General features: G+C 51.2%; 6 protein-coding genes across 6 annotated transcripts; 4 read left to right on the forward strand and 2 right to left on the reverse strand.

Moving 5' to 3' along the window:
* Positions 1-758: 758 nt before the first annotated feature.
* Positions 759-1553, reverse strand: NCS57_00787900 (uncharacterized protein; the record flags this gene model as incomplete). The annotated part of the gene is made up of 3 exons (XM_053057715.1): positions 759-974; positions 1028-1461; positions 1508-1553. The coding sequence occupies 3 exons, from the start codon at positions 1551-1553 to the stop codon at positions 759-761; spliced, it is 696 nt and encodes a 231-aa protein (XP_052913910.1).
* A 716-nt stretch (positions 1554-2269) lies between these two features.
* On the forward strand, positions 2270-3754 carry NCS57_00788000 (uncharacterized protein; the record flags this gene model as incomplete). The annotated part of the gene is made up of 1 exon (XM_053057716.1): positions 2270-3754. One exon carries the CDS (start codon positions 2270-2272, stop codon positions 3752-3754), a length of 1485 nt encoding a protein of 494 aa, XP_052913911.1.
* A 2398-nt stretch (positions 3755-6152) lies between these two features.
* NCS57_00788100 (uncharacterized protein) lies at positions 6153-7034 on the forward strand (the record flags this gene model as incomplete). Its single annotated transcript, XM_053057717.1, has 2 exons — positions 6153-6553; positions 6611-7034. The coding sequence occupies 2 exons, from the start codon at positions 6153-6155 to the stop codon at positions 7032-7034; spliced, it is 825 nt and encodes a 274-aa protein (XP_052913912.1).
* A 504-nt stretch (positions 7035-7538) lies between these two features.
* NCS57_00788200 (uncharacterized protein) lies at positions 7539-8381 on the forward strand (the record flags this gene model as incomplete). Its single annotated transcript, XM_053057718.1, has 1 exon — positions 7539-8381. One exon carries the CDS (start codon positions 7539-7541, stop codon positions 8379-8381), a length of 843 nt encoding a protein of 280 aa, XP_052913913.1.
* A 170-nt stretch (positions 8382-8551) lies between these two features.
* Positions 8552-12374, reverse strand: NCS57_00788300 (NACHT domain-containing protein; the record flags this gene model as incomplete). The annotated part of the gene is made up of 5 exons (XM_053057719.1): positions 8552-8812; positions 9157-11236; positions 11291-11573; positions 11676-12011; positions 12062-12374. 5 exons carry the CDS (start codon positions 12372-12374, stop codon positions 8552-8554), a joined length of 3273 nt encoding a protein of 1090 aa, XP_052913914.1.
* Positions 12375-13211: 837 nt separating this feature from the next.
* NCS57_00788400 (Peptidase-S8 domain-containing protein) lies at positions 13212-16700 on the forward strand (the record flags this gene model as incomplete). Its single annotated transcript, XM_053057720.1, has 4 exons — positions 13212-14338; positions 14399-15502; positions 15577-15931; positions 16011-16700. The coding sequence occupies 4 exons, from the start codon at positions 13212-13214 to the stop codon at positions 16698-16700; spliced, it is 3276 nt and encodes a 1091-aa protein (XP_052913915.1).
* Positions 16701-17460: the final 760 nt, after the last annotated feature.

A 17460-nucleotide genomic window follows, 5' to 3' on the forward strand; every position in this document is an offset into this window, starting at 1 on the left:
CGCGTTTGTTGGTGTTTAAAATTAGTCGTTGATGTTCCCTGGATTTTGTCAAGGGAACAGGGAAATCGAGCGGGATTAACGACAAGGGGTCTTCTCCACTTGGAACGCTTGGCTCTCTGGGCAGGGGCAAGTTGATTGGCAGCATTAAATAGTGCTGCAGAGCCAAGTGTTGCTTGGCACAGGGGCTGTGTGGGTATTTGTGTCTACCCTTGGAGCTCTGTTACAGGGGTGTTTAAAGGAGACACAAATGGGTTGATTGCTTTGCTTTGCTTGAGTCCCTTCCATTGAGTTTCGTCGGAGAGATTGGCCCACGTGGTCGGCATGGTCCTGAGATGCATTGATATCTGTTACACTAGAGGACGAAGGAGCTGAGGATCCCAGTGCTACGACAGGTCGAGTCGGGTGATGGGGAGTACATGTTTGCGAGGACACGATATGACTCGTGGCTTCGAGTAAGTGGTGCATTGTACCTTGCAGCAGAGGCGTGGTAGCTGGAGGCTGGGAATAGTGAGACTTGTCGCTGGCGGATAATGTCACTCAATCTTACCAACACTGCATGTTTGCCCATGGTGTTGATGGGATCCAGCTGCCGCGACCGCCAATACTACTCAGTGGATGTGACAATGTCATCATGAGATTGAGAAATGCACTTCATAAGATTGACAAATGTTCTTCGTAACTTCATATTCTGAACTGCCGTGATATCATCATCCTGTCTGCGTATCACCGTCTTCCCATTTCACTCATGCCTGGGCCACTCAAGCCTGAGCCTTGAGCTTGGCAATCCGCTTCTTGGTACCATCGACAATCACATCCTCATTGTAGATGGACAGCACACTCGGGTGCTTGTTCACAGCCTGAGCCCACTTGTAAAAGTTGGGAGCCTCCTTCTCAAGAGTCGAGAGAAAGCTGGCGGGGACGAGACCGTGCTTGCTCAGGGTGAAGAAGCGGATGACAAAGGGCGCGACGATTGCCTGTTGCTTTGTTAGACATCCATTGGTATACGTGTGGATGGGTAGGCTCTCACCTCGGCGAATGTGAGCTTGTCGCTGCCGTTGAAGAAGGGCGCAGCGTTGGAGAGGAGAGGCTCAATCTCCTTGACGATGCTGGCGGTAGCGTCTTTGACCACCTCCTCGCTCACAGACGCAGAGTAGGTGAGCTTGAAGATATGCGACTGAACCTTGGTCGACCACGCATCCGTGAAGAAGTTGATCCTTGCCCGGGTGAGAGCACCCTTGGGGTCCGACGACGCAGGCAGGAAGTCGGACGGGTAGGTGTCGGCCAGGAACTGGGCGACGATGGCGGACTCGGTGATGATCTCTCCGTTGTAGGAGATGGAGGGCACCAGGCCGCGGGGGTTGACCTTGAGGTACTCGGGGGTCCTCGGGGTGTCTAGGTCAATGATCTCTTCCTTGTAGGAGAGGCCGAGTTCCGCGAGGGTGATGTGAGCCCTGTGGGCGACTGGGTTCGTCAGTACATGTCCCGGCCAGGCAGTGTGAGCACTTACAGGGGCACCGATGGTTGGTGTAGAGAATAATATCCGCCTGGGCCATGTTTGCTGCGTGTATGACTGATCACTGATCAAAACTGGGTTTATCAATCTGGGGTAGACGTCTAAAGATGGCACAACTCCACACATAAATAGACCTCGCCGTGGGGACAGCATTATTAATTCAACCGGGTCTGTCGGGCTGTCGCAATGGGCACGTCTTTGATTGCACCATCGAGAATGCAGGGTCATGATAGGGTGGTCCACCTGTATCGGCTGTGGCACCCGAAGATGGGAGGTGAAGGAGACGAATTGCGTCATTTCTCGAGGGTGATTGTGAAGTTGAGCATGTTGTTCAACTCTTGTCTGTTTGTCAGCTGAAGTTATATTTGCTTTACTGGTTATCCGCCGTAGCCGGATCTATGGCGAACAATAAGATTGCTCGACATGGGCATCAACCCTTGCTGCGACTATTTTTGGGGTCTTGGAATTCGCTTGGAGAATGGGCTCCCGCGATGTGGGCTGCTGTGCCACCTTGTGGGAGTGCGGATCGAGATTAGAAGCGGTATGGCTTTGTCTACCGCAATTAGTCCAAGACCTTGTCTGAACGCGTCTGAGAGCTTGGGTATCTTGAGAGTCATCCTTGAAGGCTCTTGAGAGTCGGAGTTTTGACGCCACTTTGACGCGTTCTGTGGATATCTTTGGCAGAGCCTGACTGAGACATCGAAGCACTTTCCCGAGTTGACATGCGATAGCCAAAAGCTCGGTCTGGTTCTCACAATGTCCTCTTCGGAAACCCTCGACTTTGTCGCCTCGGTTACCGTGGGCAGGCTCTCGAGAGCCGTCCTCAGTCGCGTCGAGACGTGCTCATTCAACACGGTCAAACTCAACAGCCACCCCGAGTCTCTGAGGCAGTTTGACGACGTCTTTTCAGACGAGACAGTTCGAGGTTCGGTCAAGACTATTCGCTATGATGTCGTCCTCCCGGTTGTCAGCGATAAGCGTCTGCGGAACAAGTTCCAGAGCAGTAGAGAGGCTGCGGAGAATTCTCGCGTCTTTACAGAGGCCATTGTTGCACTATTCACGCGATTGAGCTGTTGGGAAGGACGAGATGTCAAGTTGACTTTGACGGCTACTTCGCCTTCTGATGACCCGATATTGCGTACAGGAAACCTCAGAGTGAAGCAGCAGAGGAACCTGTTCAAGTACATTAGCATCGAGACGAGCGCCCTTCCACCTGTCTCATGCATATCATTCTTTGATCTACAAGACTTTGAGTGCAACACAAGGCATAGCAGCGGCCGGAGACTTCATCCCGATGCCATCTGTGTCATGGCGAAAGCCCTTCCATGCCTCGAGCACACCATCTGGGACTTGTACATGCCGCCGCGTCGCATGCCCACTCTACGAAAAGAGTTCAAAGTCGCGCTCGCCGGAGCACTGCTGCAGCCTCTGTACAATTATCTGACCACACTGACCATCCTTCTCTGTGATCCTGACCCACGGAATGAAGAGGCGATGCTCGTCCCAGATGATGAAGAGGACCGTCTCAGTCTTGGGATGCAGAGGATCTGCGAGCTTCCGACACTCGTTTCTCTTTTCCTTTGGGGGAATTGGTGTATATCACATCACGCCTTTAGACGTTTTGGTCCCTCGGTGAGGTCTGTGTTTGTCGACATGTCCATGACGACGCCGGATGGAGGGTGGCTGCTCGACGTCTACTCTGGATCCGAGGAAGAAGAGGAACACGACGTAGAGTCAGAATTCAGTTCTGATTCAGATGATCAAGGGGATACTCTGCCGGATATTGACTCGGAAGACTCGGATATCGAGGACTGTCTTCTAAGGAGAGCAGAAGCCACGGCAAATCAGGACCGACCGTCCAAGCAGATACGGGAAGTACCAAACCCCGAGGCCTTTACTCCTCTGGTAACTTCATTCGCACAAGCCGTAGCCAACTCGAACTCCTCATCTTGCCTTGGATTCGCAGAGATGAGATTCTCGGCCGCGTTGGCGTCGATGCGGCTTAGTTACCGTGGCGGCGCTGGAGGAGAGGACACAAGACTTGGTGTTCTTCCCGACTTTGCGCAGAGGATCATCAAGGCAGATAAATTCAAGATGAGGAGATGGCAAGTCAATGCTTATGGCGGAATTAAGGCGTCTGGGTGGAAGATTCCTGCTGCCATGTGGAATGCCATGGAGGAGGTTGTGGGGGCGGAGAACATTGATACAAATATTGACGTTGACAGGATTGAGGGAGAGTAGTTCTTGAACCTACCCGATTAGCGATAGCATTTATTCAAGTTCAGAGTAAAGCAACAACAGTATTGTGGTTGGGGAGGAGGTGATCCAAGCCTGTAGGTTAGCAAGAGGTGGTGTACTGTCAAATACAAAATGCACAAGACAACAGAATAGTGAAGAGGGTAAGTAACTCGTCTCAAATATGATGAGTAAATCTGCATAACATATAATAAAAGACCTCAAATTATCCCCTAATTAGAGGTAACACTTGAAAGCTCTTGAATTGACTTTTACCACACTTTATTAATTGCCTTTGGGGAGCATGCAATGCTGCCGGGTAGGTAGCTATCACGGACTATCTATCCTTGAAGCTTTACGATAAGCAGCTATGCAGATGCGAGCATGAAGCCAAATTGACAAACCCAATGTTCTCTCATTGTAGGTTCTTTAAATTTATTCCTTTTCTTCTTTTCTTCTTTTCTTACGCCTTCTTTTGACTTCTTCTTGTTTCTCTTTCTATCGTTTCCCCAGACGGGCACACACACACACCACTCATTCACCGCATTGCAAGAAGCGCCTTACACAATTCAACGAGAAAGCCCGAGGAACAGCCATCTCTTTCACATTCCAGGGCGCCGACTGTGAAACTGCATCGTATAGTCGAGAGCATGAACCCGTTTCATTCAGCTGGTGCTGAAGCGCCGCCCGAGTACGAGACGTTGGAGAGGATGCCACCTACGTCTGCGTACAACCACTCACGCTGCATGGAGCCCTCGAACGAGTCCTGCCTGAGTGTCGAACAACGTTCTCGAAACATGTCCTTGAGGAATTGGATACGAAGGAGAAAAAGTTCAGTCGCTGCAGCATGTTTGTGGAGCTGTAGCGAACTCTCCAGGGCTTCTCTACTTAGCAGAACCTCGAGGTCGACGATAAGGGCGTATTTTAACACGTGGCTAGATCGAATTCGCCAGGGAAATCATTCTGAAGCGCACTATGATGCATTCACTATTTCTCTGGGGCCCCGACTGGTGATGAGCGACAGGCTACTGGGGATTGGGGAGTGTGAGATCTCTGTCGACCCTGAATACGACTGGACAACTGAGTGGGGATGGGTGCTTAGAATGCGAGCGTATACTGACCATGAGAATGCTAGCTGTTCGCACTGGTCAGTCGATGTTAGTATTTTCTTCCGGGACTTGCCTCTCCTGCTGAGCACTGGAGGCATCTCATGGGATAGAGCACATGTCCATCAGAGTGACTTTCGCCACTGCATGAACACAGACCCCGATAGAGCACGGCCCTGGGTGCAGTCTTCGACCTATAAACCCAAGATCCCAAGTGTTAGATGGCGAGCTGAAGCTATCCACAGATCGCGCCATCTGCCTCTGGGCCGGAACAGCCTCGTCAGTCTTCTCTCCGCAGAGGCAGTCTACCAGTGAGTAAGAATATCCTGAATTCTCAACCATCTGAAACCAACCCTGCATCTAGGGCCGAGATGTATCAGCGAACAGCGTCAGGGAGAGCTACGCGTGTCATGGTGTATTGCCGGCAAGTGGGCTACGGGAATGACATCACGGGCCAGCCTCTGGATGTGTGGCATGGTGGCCTTCCTGAGAGATTCGGCCAGTTTATCCGGCCTTTGATGCCTTGTGATCTGTATTGTGCAGAAGAAGACGGAAACAAGTAGAGGGAAATACTTGGCTGAGATGGGTGCCTGGCCATTGACAGGTGGTTTGCATATCGAGTTGGGCTGGAAATGTAGACAAAGAGACAGATCTGGAAGCGCATATTTCTGATTAAGATCTAATTTGAGGATTCTCTAATGGTTAAAGGAAATCTGTTTATGAATACGAATCGGTGATGGCGACACTGATGTGCGGATGTGAACGCACTCGCCTTGCTTCGCAAGGTTCCCACAAGCCTGTCTATCGTGACCCAAGCTCCTACATGTTTGATCGTACGGGCCAAGCGGTTGGCCACGTACCTAAAGCGCTTGAAAGCACCGTCTTCTCCCTTACACTTGCTGCAAGGGGGTCCAGACAGACATATGAAGTGGCTGAAAGGGGCGGGGTAGCCCAGCGTACAGGAATACTTGCAGCCTGTAGCCAACGAGGTTATATAGCCAAGATGTTGGCTGATGACAGATGCGTCCAGACTCAGTATGCGGCTTGGCATGACTTATGAGAACCACCTGATTCGCTGTCTCGAGTGGTATGAGCTCGGCTCTGACAGATGGCGGGTTATATAGAATATTACTCGTTTGTCAAAGTGTAATGGCTTTCAGCTGGACGAAGCCACAACAGGATTTACGTCTCACGTAGTCACTGGGGATGGTATTTAGTCAAGGCGAGTCTCCCCCGCTGGCGATGCAGAAATCTCCCCGTGATCCAACCTTGCCACCAGTCTTGCCGCAAGCTTCACAATGCCTCTCATTGCTGCTTTGACGAGAGCCGTGCTTATCATCCTAGTTGGAAAGACAGCCGCCCTAGCACCACCCGTAGCTACATCAACCAGTGGCCCACGGGATACCAACCCGTCCCTGCAAAGACTCGAGGTTCGACAGGCCGCGTCTGACTTTTCTGAGTTGCGTTCGGGCACTCTCACCATCACGGTTGCGCCTGATGCCACCTGTGGATATGACGATCTGGACGACCCGGCCTTGGTGTGCGAGGGAGGGCGACGCTGCACATGGGAGTTGGCACAACATGCTCGCGTCTTCTGCGGCTGGACCAGCCTTCGCAAAACCTGTCTTGATAGTTCGGCATACTTTAATACAAAGCTATGCGATTCCAAGTGCCGCACAAACGAGCTCACTTATTCCTGGTAAGTCGGAAAGCCCAGGAAGCAGCTCACTGTCTTGACTGACACCTCTATTCACAGCACTTCATCCGCGGCTCCATATTGTCTCCGGTTACGTTTCGGCAGTGGCATCATCGCTTATACGTGTCACTCCACAATAGTTTCATCTGACGTCGAATTCAGAACTACACAAAGCTTCGAGGAACGGGAATTTTCCACGGTAGTTCTTGTCGACGGAAAGCCGGTCGAGACTATATCTGGTCCAACCGATGGGCCACATCCCGGCCCTCCCATCGGCGCGATAGTGGGAGGCGTAGTTGGCGGTGTCGGCGTCATCGGCCTGATTGTCCTAGGGGTTTTTGGATTGCGGATACTCGGTCGTCGTCGAAGCGGTAACCAGATCCCTCCAAGCCCTACCTCGAGGACACCGGTGCAGGAACAGACACACCTGCCAAATGCCAAGGCTGCCTCGGCGTCATCGAACCACCCTGAGCTATATGGATAAGATTCAAACTCTTAACCGCCGCCTCGAAGTGATAATCCACCGTCTCACAGGACGGCTTAACCCATTCACACACTCCGTCCTCGTTCTCCTGGCCACACCCCTAGATCGAGGGCTTATTATACTGAGGCTCTGGGTAGGAGATCTAGTGGATTATAACTCCAGCTGATGATGTGATTCTGGTTGAGCTTGTTGAGACTAGGGCATTATATGGTAGATAGGACAATTCTCGATCTGTTTCGTCCCATGGATAATCAACCGTTGAATCCCTGTATGTACTGGTTAAAGAGTACATCTGCCTGCATGGACTGATCACGGAAATTGAGGTACCCCTTAGCAATGGCCTGTCTGCATTGCTTTTGAGAGAGCTGCATAGGCTCGGCTGCCCAAGGGTGTGATGGCTACCTAAATCATGCCCAGCCTTGGCCGCCGTTAACAGCGTTTCCCTCCTAACATCATGTAACCATAGATAACCTAGTCCGTTTCTTTTCATGCATCAAAACCGCCATGGTTACTTTCAGCCCCCAACCGTCTTTTCATCTATGCCCCGACTTCAACATCCCCCCGCCACCCGATGGCCATCTCGAGCTGGGCTCTGTGCTGCGAGGCATCGACCTGAACAGCGTCCTTTCCCCGCTCGATTGTGGTGATACCGTTGAGATCCCCGCTTCCCAGCCACTGTTCCGCTCCGAGAAGACGGGTTTCAGTCGCACCCTGAAGGAGCTGAGAGGCATCGAGGGCAGCATCTGGGCCAAGATTTTTGGCAGCGACGGACTGGGCGCAATGTTCTCATTCTTGCGTAAGCGCGAGAATGACGAAATCCTGACAGTCCAGAAGCTTCTCGTCCAGTACTTTATCCCTACGCCTGAGTACATGAAGCAAGCCCTTGAGATCGACAATGTAGCTTTTCACATCAACAACACGAAGAGAAAGAAGCCGGTTTACCTCGTCACTGGACTAATGTGGACTGAGGGCGCCAAGTTATCCAAGGTCCTGTCCAAGAAGAGCCAGGTCAACAGCCAGGCCGCTGCGACTGACCCGCATTCTGGCACCACTGCCGGCGCGACCGCCTCGTACGAGAACGAGGAGAGCCACGCTTCAAGCTTTGATGGATCTACCCCGTTTATCCTGGGCATTAGGGTCCGGAAGATCTGGTGGGACAAGGACGGGGTGAGGCAGGAGGAGCAAGACATTATTGGAGCAACACTCGGCGATTCTAAGACGATAAATGAGGGAATTCTGGGAGGGCTGAGGTATGTCGACGATGAAGCTGCTGGAGTGCCCGGACAAAATATCGTGGACGAGAGTCAACAGGGAGTGGTAGACCCCGTCACTTGGATCCTGCCCTGAAGTAGCGACGATTTCACCTCGACCCGGCAGAGGCATCCTGAAATAAACTGCCAGCAAACGGATCAAGCGCATTGAAGCTATTGAATTGAGTCTCTAGGCCTTGAATTGTAACACTCTACTCGCTAATTGGAAGATCTACAACATCCCTTGCGATTACTTGAACTCAAATCTCAAGAGTCCTCTCTGGCAGTTACAACCACGTTTCCGGCCACTGTAGAGCATGATGCTTGAAATTCCGGAGGAAGCCACAGCACTTGCTTTCCGTCACATGTGGTCCAGTCGCCATCGTCGCTGAGTTTAAAACCAACGTGATGATCTGCCTCTAGCTCGGCCCATGTAGCGTTGATGAGTTCCGGCGAGCCGATTGATAGAGGCTCGAGGTCCGTCATGAAAAGAGTGGCACCTCGGTCCTTCAACGAGCGGCGGGTGGGCTGGTGGGTTAATGGGAAGCGTTGAAGAAGAGTATGAGATGGCAGGTCCCGGATTTCAATGGTGTCAGTGAAAGTAGCCAAGACAAGGCGATCGTCATCCGAGGAGAAGACAAGTGACGCGATCCTAGTTTTATCCCTAAGTCTTTTCACAGAGCGACGAAAGGTCATGCGGCAGCGACCTCAAGGATTCCAGGATGTCTTCAGATGGAGAAGGCCACTGTGTTAGCATTGGGATACGATGCTATGATGTGCTGGTATTGTGCTCTTTGCTATAGTTGAAGCCCATGGGATAACTGAGCCAAAAGACCGTGTTCAAGTGGAGTGTGTTCTAGGTTGCGACACACCATTGACACCCAGAAGAAGTTGGCATAGGCGTTGGAAACTAGGTAGTCATAGATATTCCTCTTCAACGAGTCCTTATAATGCTTTCGTGCTGCCAAGGACTCAACTCTGTAGTTGGCGTATGCGCTGATGGCCTGGGTGATTTGACCCCGAGCTTGGTTCAAGTCGATCTCTTCAAAATCGCCCATTTCCCGGAAATCCAACCGTGGTATAATACTTATGCCGCTGTGGCTCGCCAAGATCCATTTGGAAGGAATCTGTAATTTGTGGATGATGAGTTTAAGAAGGGTTCCCACCTCCGTGGTGCGTTCGTGTACATCATCGATGATAAAGACGGTATCAGTCATCGATGCATGGCCTAGCATGATCCGAAGTACATCAGAGAAGTCTTCCAAGGAAGTCAGGGCACCAGAGAGAGTTTTTTTGAAGAGCTCGTCACTCTCTCGGACATATTCGAGGAGCCATGGCCGTTGCACGACAAGGTGATGAATCAACTCGCGGACCAGAGCTGTGGCACTTTTGAAACCGCTATTGGTGCTCGGAAAAAAGGAATGAGATATAGCGTTGTCGGTGGTCTCCCGAAGCTCATCGATGATCCCACAGAGTAGCATGGTTTTGCCCCGTCCTGTAGTGCCATGAATCCAAAGCAGCTGAGGCTGCGGATCAGCCAAGAACTTTCGAAAGCGTGCATCGTCGAAGATCCAAGAGTGCACCCCCCTTGGAAGGCTACCAGCCGAATCTTCAAATTGGGCCTTGACGACTCTGAGATCCGTGGCGTATCCTCGGTAATGTCCCCATATCTCATACCCATAGGTGCTGTATGACTTCAGAAAGACGCCGAGAACTTGATTATCCCAGAATGGAAAGAGGCTCTCCAAGGTTTCCGTAGAAAGAGGAAGGTTAAAGTCCGAGAGCCCTGCCACGATGAGTCTCAGAATATCCAGGGGTCGCTTGCATTTAAGCAGCAAACAGAAAAGCACACATCTAGAAAAAGAACCACCGAAGGGGCCTACCCCCCAAACCTCCTCAGTACAATGATTAGCCAAAGTGCCGTAGACCCCATCATCGACTGAGGATAATGAAGTGTTGAAGAACTGATACAGAGACTCTCGGGTCAGTTTTTTCCTGAATAGAACAGGGTCGCTGAGTTTGGTAAAATCGTCTCCTAGTCGCAGCAGCGTCACCAGGTTCTCGGCGGCCTCACTTGCCTCCGCGGGAAGATCGGTCCCTGCGAAACGGTTTGCGGCGCCTTTCAGGAGACTCTCTCTGATATGTTTTATGACCCTGTCCTCCTCGCCCCCGTGAGGTGGGTCTAGGGATGAGAATAACGCCCAATCCATCGGCTCTGTTGAAGGAATGTCTTCGTCTTGTGGCGCTATCGACTCTTCAGGGACTGGGACTGAGTTCGTTTCGCTAAAAGACTCCCGGATATCAATGCTTTGAGTATTTGGTCCCTCTTCGAGTTGAAATTCATCACCCAGAGTGCTCCTTTCGCCGGAATTAGAGTCACCGCTGGGGGCCTGGGAGCTGGCAAAGTCGATGTCTTTCCCATCCGCGAGATTCTTGGTCGACAGCCGCGGAGTAAGAAGGGCCAAGAATTGTAAGTGTCCAGCAATGTGATTGGTCATCATCATGTGCTTTGATGGCTTCATCTGCAACCTCGGTGTAGCGGGTGGCGTAGTGGGCGAGCCCTGGTCTGCTAGACTCTCTTCCTGCTCGGGAACGTCGAATCGGACAGTCTTTTTGCCAGAAGTACCATCTGAAGCCTCTTTTGACCCCGGTTGTAGTGCCTTGGGCGATTCACTCGAGGTCTGTGGCTTCCTGGCCCGGAGTCGTTCGGGCTCCTCGAGTGGCGAGGAACAACATAGCGGGCAGATGGGAGAATTTTCAGATGCGCCTTGAGAGCTAGGACGATGAGTCTTGTTCTCGCCGTGTAGTGGAATGGCTGTGTTTTGCTGCCAAAATTCGCTATGATCTTGCTCGATGTGGACTCTCCACTCAGACCGGCGGGTGAAGTTGGGAGAGTCCAAGCATGAAGTTGCAACGCACACAAAGGGAACCAAGTCTTCGTTCATGTGAGACCTATCTCATAATGTTTAGCATCTGTGTTCGTGATTGGTGAGACGAAGAACGTACTTCCACCAAACATCGTTGGTAAAGTCATGCCTCTGGAAGACCTTTCGACAGAGAGGACAGGGAGCGGTCTCATCCCCGTCATCAAACTGAGGTGGCTTAGGGAACTGTGCCTTAGTTTCCAGGACGGTGGTTGCGCTAGCTCGCCGCTGAACTGGCTCCATGGCCTTGGTTAGAATCGGTGGATGGGAGGCAGGGTCTGATGCTACAGTTTCGGACAGCAACGAGAACCCGATAGAACCACACTGAGTTACAGGCTTTGGCTGGGTGGTGTCGCTTCCGTTGTCTATACCTTGCTGTTGTTCCGGAATTGCTTTGAGTGGCAAAGGCGACGGTGTTCGCTGTATTTGTGATTCTTGTGAGTGTTTGAGGCGCCGATGATCCGTACGTAACTTCTTGTCGTGAGACTTCCAGTATAGCAACTTGGTATGTCTATGCACCATGGACTTGCTCAAGTGCTGGCGTAGGCTTTCGTGGGCGTCTGGATAGAGCGCATTGACGGCCAGTACCGCTTTGGTCTCAAAGAAAGAGATCTCTGCAGCCTTTCTCGAGGCGAATGCTTTGACACGAGCATCCAGAGATGACGTCGAGGATTGTCTGATGTGAATAGCAAGCCGGTCAAGCTCATTGATTGACATTCGTACGCCCTCGATTTCGATTTCTCGTCTGTCGGTCTCCTCCTCTGAAGAATCGTCCGAGTCTTGGTCACTAAGCTCGGCTGTGACTAGAACTTGGTTAGCTTGTGTCATATGTGGTATGGTTCTCGGCTTTTACTCTGCAGGAGATTGTCTTTGAGCATGTTCAAGGCAAAGACGACAAGATCGCGATGTTGAGGGTAACGCTTCAGGCGCTGATCCAGACTACCGTTTCCACTTGCGAAGACGCCAAGATAGCCTGTCCAGTTATTGAATCGCGTTTGAAGTTTGCGTAGACCCGTTGCGTATATTTGGCCCGCTTGATTGGAATCCAACAAGTAAAGGCCTTGGACAAAGGCCGACTCGCAGGTGCTGGCCCTGGTTGAAATAGACTCCCTGGTAGGGTCAGAGTCAGCAGGCTCGGGGGCCCCTTGGCTTTCCAGGGTTGCCATGGAAAAGTGAGAAAGTATGAGATAAGATTCCACGATATGCGGACCTCGGCTGGCGCTTGTCTTCCTCTTGTTTGTCGTTGTTGCCAGTCCGGTTGAGGGGTGAAGATATGCGATGTTTCCAGCTCCCGTCAGCCTCACGGGGCGCAACCCATGACATTCGGACCAATAACGATCGCGCAGAGCTGATCAAAGAGAGGTAGCTCGGAAGGTTTGAGCCATCGTGTATCTGGTTATATGTGTTGAACTAGTGCACCTAAATCGAGAAACCGAGACTTCAGTCACGCGTCTTTCAATCCCTATCTTGCGCTCCCATCAGATCTCGCCATATATGTATATATATATGACGGACTCTGGCAGGTACTTATCTGCTAATATCGCCACGTCAGCCCCTCACCTGGCCGCAATTGTGGCCCTCGGCGGCTGTGACGGCTTGGCTCGTCACAATCTCGAGAACAAGAGATTCTTCTTTCTCAACCGACAAACACCGCACCAAATAGCGCCTCTCCTCTCTTACCGAAGTCTACTTCCATACTCTTACCTTTCCCTCGAGTCCGTCGCACTGTATGTCGCCATTCCGCCTGCGCCAGGCCTTCTGAAGCCTGGCTGGTTTCCACAGCCTGATCGCCGCCGCACCTCGGAAAACGCGCCGTTAGCGACACCTACCACCTCTGGACAGATGCCATTTCCTGCACAAAGACGCCTCTGAATCAACTCAGCGGTGTAAAATTTCTGATCTATTGAATCAGTGGACATTTCAACACACTCGAATAGTTATACTCTTGGAATGGGCGGGTCGTAGGCCAGGGTCGCCGGTATCTTGGTGCTTCGACTGGCACAATGTCCTTCAATAATCAGTCTTCTACCGGTGGTATTGAACACACTACCGAGTGGATTTTGATCAGAGAGTTACGCCAGAGCAGTCACAGTTTCAGCCCACCCGGAGTTGTTGGAAACACTGGCCGCACACGAACACTCAAACTCCGCAATGCCATCAACGACCTTGAGTTGCAGATTCGACGGACATTTACCATCCTTCGATTTGACTTGCTTCTTCATTTGCAAAATGAAGTCAAAGGCGATGCCCCAAAGGCACAGATATACAAGGATTCTCGCCAAGACAACTCGGACGAGGACACCGACGACGCGTCTTCACAGTCGAGCGCGGAGCCTCATGTCGAAGATTGGCCTAGTCATGGCTTATGTCAGGGTTTCGATTCTATCCAACCGTCAGTTGGGGAAGCACGGTCACGTCTGGAGCAGCTGTGCAAATTCCTCGAGACTCGAGTCAACCCGAATTTGAGCACTCCTGGGCAAAGAGACAACAGATCTGCCAAATATCCACGGCTCACACAGCTTATCGAAACGATCAAACAACTATCCTCTTTCCCTACCACAGTGGACCTCATCCCAACTGCTGGGTCTAAGCCGAAGCCGTTTCTCTTTAATGTCGCCGAGGATGAAGCCACTGCAAAGGCCTTTGTAGCTTTTACAGACCCAAGCCAAAAGCGACCCCCGAAAGAAGTCCGAAACCAAATGACTGCAGATGCTAAAGAAATGGCCCAATTCTTCCTTTCATTCAACAGCTTTGTCGACGCGCTGCAGATGTCGGCAGGCTCCCTGGATGTCCTCGCTTGGGAGCCTACCACCAAAAGACTGACCTCGAAAGAGTCTTTTGCTTCATTTTCTCTGCTTCGGAAATTCCAAAACCAGACGGAAGCTGCCTGCCGTGCTGTGTTATCGCACATCGGGCTCTGTACCCACCCCAAACATCAGGTTCTGCTACAACTTCCGGGGTGGGAGGAGGTGTCTGATTGGGATTCGACAAAGACCACAGCGAACCTGCCAGTTCCGCTCTTCTTCACCATGTGTTTTCTCGAGAAGAAACAAGCCCTGCAGAGAATGCAAGACGACACAGAGTATGGTTCGCTTGAAAGATGGCAACATGCTAGAATGTTTTTTCTGCAGTAAGTATGCCTTCTACCCGGTCGACTCTGCTTCACCAAGACTTAAATCATGCTTGACAGGCCAGAGCACGCTGGGATTTACAGGGAGAAAAAACTCTGCGAGGCACTCAGGTTTTCGCATCAACGCGGGATGGACCTGGAGTTCTACGTGTCCGAATATTCCAAACCTGTTGTTCCAGCTATGGTGCCAATTCATATACCGTCAAGAATGCAGCAAATGCGAAGATATGGGAAAAGCTTCCCAAGTCATAGTCTATGGAGTCTAATCGAACAGGGCCGACTCAGGAAGGAAATGTCTTTCAACCTATGGTGGAACACTTCCTGCGTGGGTGGAAATATTGATATCGAAGAGCGCAAGACCCTGGCCATCAAGCTGGTTCTCGGCTTGATGTTATCTTTGGACTCAGATCACGTTTTCGAGACCTGGGATCCCAAGCAGGTTCACCTTTTGGAATCTGTAGACACATACACGCCTTTTGTTTCCCTTCCTTGCAACGCAAGTTGCCCCAGTCATCAGAAAACCCTCTCCTTTTCTGATAAATACTCATTGGGAAGCATTGACGACCTTGATGAGTCGGAGCCTTCTCTCCAGTTTGTGCTACTGGCCAAGGCTCTACTGCAAATCGCCGAGGGGGATCATCTCGCTGGCTTAGGAGTGAACAAAGATTCCAGTACAGTCTCTTGGGATGCATGGAATCGGTTCCGAGAAGCGATCGAAGGCTACATCCGAAGAGCAACTTGCGGGGCAGAAGTCGATCGCGAGGTATTGCCCTTTTTACATGCCGCCCTGGGCTGCCTGGATTTCCATACCGAGTACCAGAGCCGCTTAATGGAGAATCAGTCAAGTCAGAAGATGGAAGCCGCGTGGCAACTGGTCTTTGACACCATTCTCATCAAAATTGACGACAAGTTGACTCTGAAGAGCATAATCGCCTCTACCAATCCATCTTTCGCCCAGGATCCAACGCCAGACCCTCCACCTTTTCCCGGACATGAAGTTGTTCAGCAGGCCATGTCTAACAGTGGCAATGGTACTCTCCAGAGTTCTTCGAACACCACTGTTGCCAAGAGAGCTCCGATTAGACAGCCTTCTCTACCATCCGCCGAACCGAGCCAACCCAACATCCAATTATTTGACACTAATCTGGCGATGGGATCTTCGACGTGAGCTTTCCTCCTATGTCTTTGCGTTCATCTATCAATATGAATTAGTTACTAACAGATTTCAAAACCCAAAGTGCGGAGGAGTTTTGGGCATGTCTTGAAACATTCCACAAGTCTTACGCGCGTTTCGTGAACGATCGCAGCACAGAGTCTGGAGACGAAACTCCACGAAGAGTCCGCATAGCAGTCATTGACACTGGAGTTGACTTTGGTCATGCGGGAATAGCGGATGCCAAGGAAAAGGGCCGTATCAGGGAGGAGTGGTGTCACAGTTGGGTTGGTGCCGATGCAAAGGACGAAGACGATGAGTTGCACGGAACCAACTGCGCCTATCTTCTGCACAAGTCAGCCCCCGAGGCTGATATATATATCGAAAAGGTGTTCAATCAGAATGCTGTGAGGTATTATGAAGCTAAGAACATAGCCAAGGTAAGATTCATCGGTGCCGTCCCTGGATGGGAGATTTTGGGAACTACCAACCGATATACTAACACTAGTAACTCGGCAGGCCATCGAGCACGCTGTAAGCAAATGGGACGTGGATATCATTTCCATGTCATTTGGGCTTACTCGTCCAGCTTCTCGAGACGATGGAGACGAGGTAAAGGAACAGTCGGCCTTGGAGACGTACAATAACATCGTGCACGAGGTCGAGGCGGCGATTCGAAAGGCCCCACCACGTCTGATGTTTGCAGCCGCTTCCAACAGTGGGAAGAACAAGCCACGGGCATTCCCAGCCAGGGACAACCCTTACGTGATTTGCGTTCATGCGTCAGAAGGGAACGGTCAAGACGGCGGCATCAACCCCGAAATTGGGAGTGGTTTCAACTTTATGACACTGGGGATGGGCTTGGACCTGATGAAAAGAGAGAATATCGTGAAGAATCGGAGAGCCCTGGCGAGATACAAGAGGGTAGTGAAGTCCGGAACGTCCTTTGCAACCCCCATCGCGGCGGGCATTGCCGCCACAGTCCTCGATCTCGCAGCCCGCGTCGATGAGATCGATGAAAGGGTGGAGGAGAAGCTTAAAAGACCAGAAGGGATGGAAAAGATGCTGAGACTCATGTCAACGCCGAAGGGGGATGTGAGGGACCGGATGTATTACATGGCACCATGGCACCACTGGACACCTGGTTGGGAGCGAGAGGAGAGGAGAAGGAGATGGGTTTGGGACACGATTAACTTGCAATTCGACTAGCATTGAAGTTGCAATATATTAAGCTTCTTCTTAATGCTAAATTAAAATAGCTCTAAAATGCTATAAAAGGATTGATTTTATCACGAAAAGAACCAGGGCCTTAGACAACAGTATCAGGGCATGGGCATCGCGCTGAGTCAAGCAAGCTGACATCGCGCAACTCCATCTACGTATCTCGAACATACCCCTCTGATTATAAACCCTCGCTCTTTCAATTTCCCTGCACATCCACTTTGTTACTACACTGCTTTTTTACTCTACCGACTGATACTATCAACGACAATGGCAACCAATCTCACCAGCGAGGTAGGGGCTTTACCCCTTGCTTCTTGGATCATCTCTCGCACCGACTCCGTGTCAATCTCCCAGGCAATTATGGCCGTACTGACCGTCTATCTCATCCTCAATAGGATTGGATACTACAAGAGGACTGTATGTCTCCTATAGCCACAGAAACAATTATTCGTACAATTGGTAGACTGACATCAACCCTCTTAGCCCAAGGTGCTATCGCATGGGTTCCTACCCATCCCCTTTGTTGGCCCGTGGATCGCAGCAATCAAATTCATGCGAAACCCTGTTGACTTTGTACGCCAAAGCCAGAGCAAATCGAAAAACGGGCTCTTTCGTATCGCTACGATCCAGGGGGAGTATGTCCTCGTAACAGACCGGCATAAAGTAGCAGAATACATGAAGGCTCCAGACACGGTCTTGAACATGCAGGACGGTGCAAATGATGTATGCTCACTCGTTGATTTTT

The sequence above is a fragment of the Fusarium keratoplasticum genome, chromosome 5 (genome assembly GCF_025433545.1).
Source record: "Fusarium keratoplasticum isolate Fu6.1 chromosome 5, whole genome shotgun sequence".
Classification (NCBI taxonomy): Eukaryota; Fungi; Ascomycota; class Sordariomycetes; order Hypocreales; family Nectriaceae; genus Fusarium; species Fusarium keratoplasticum.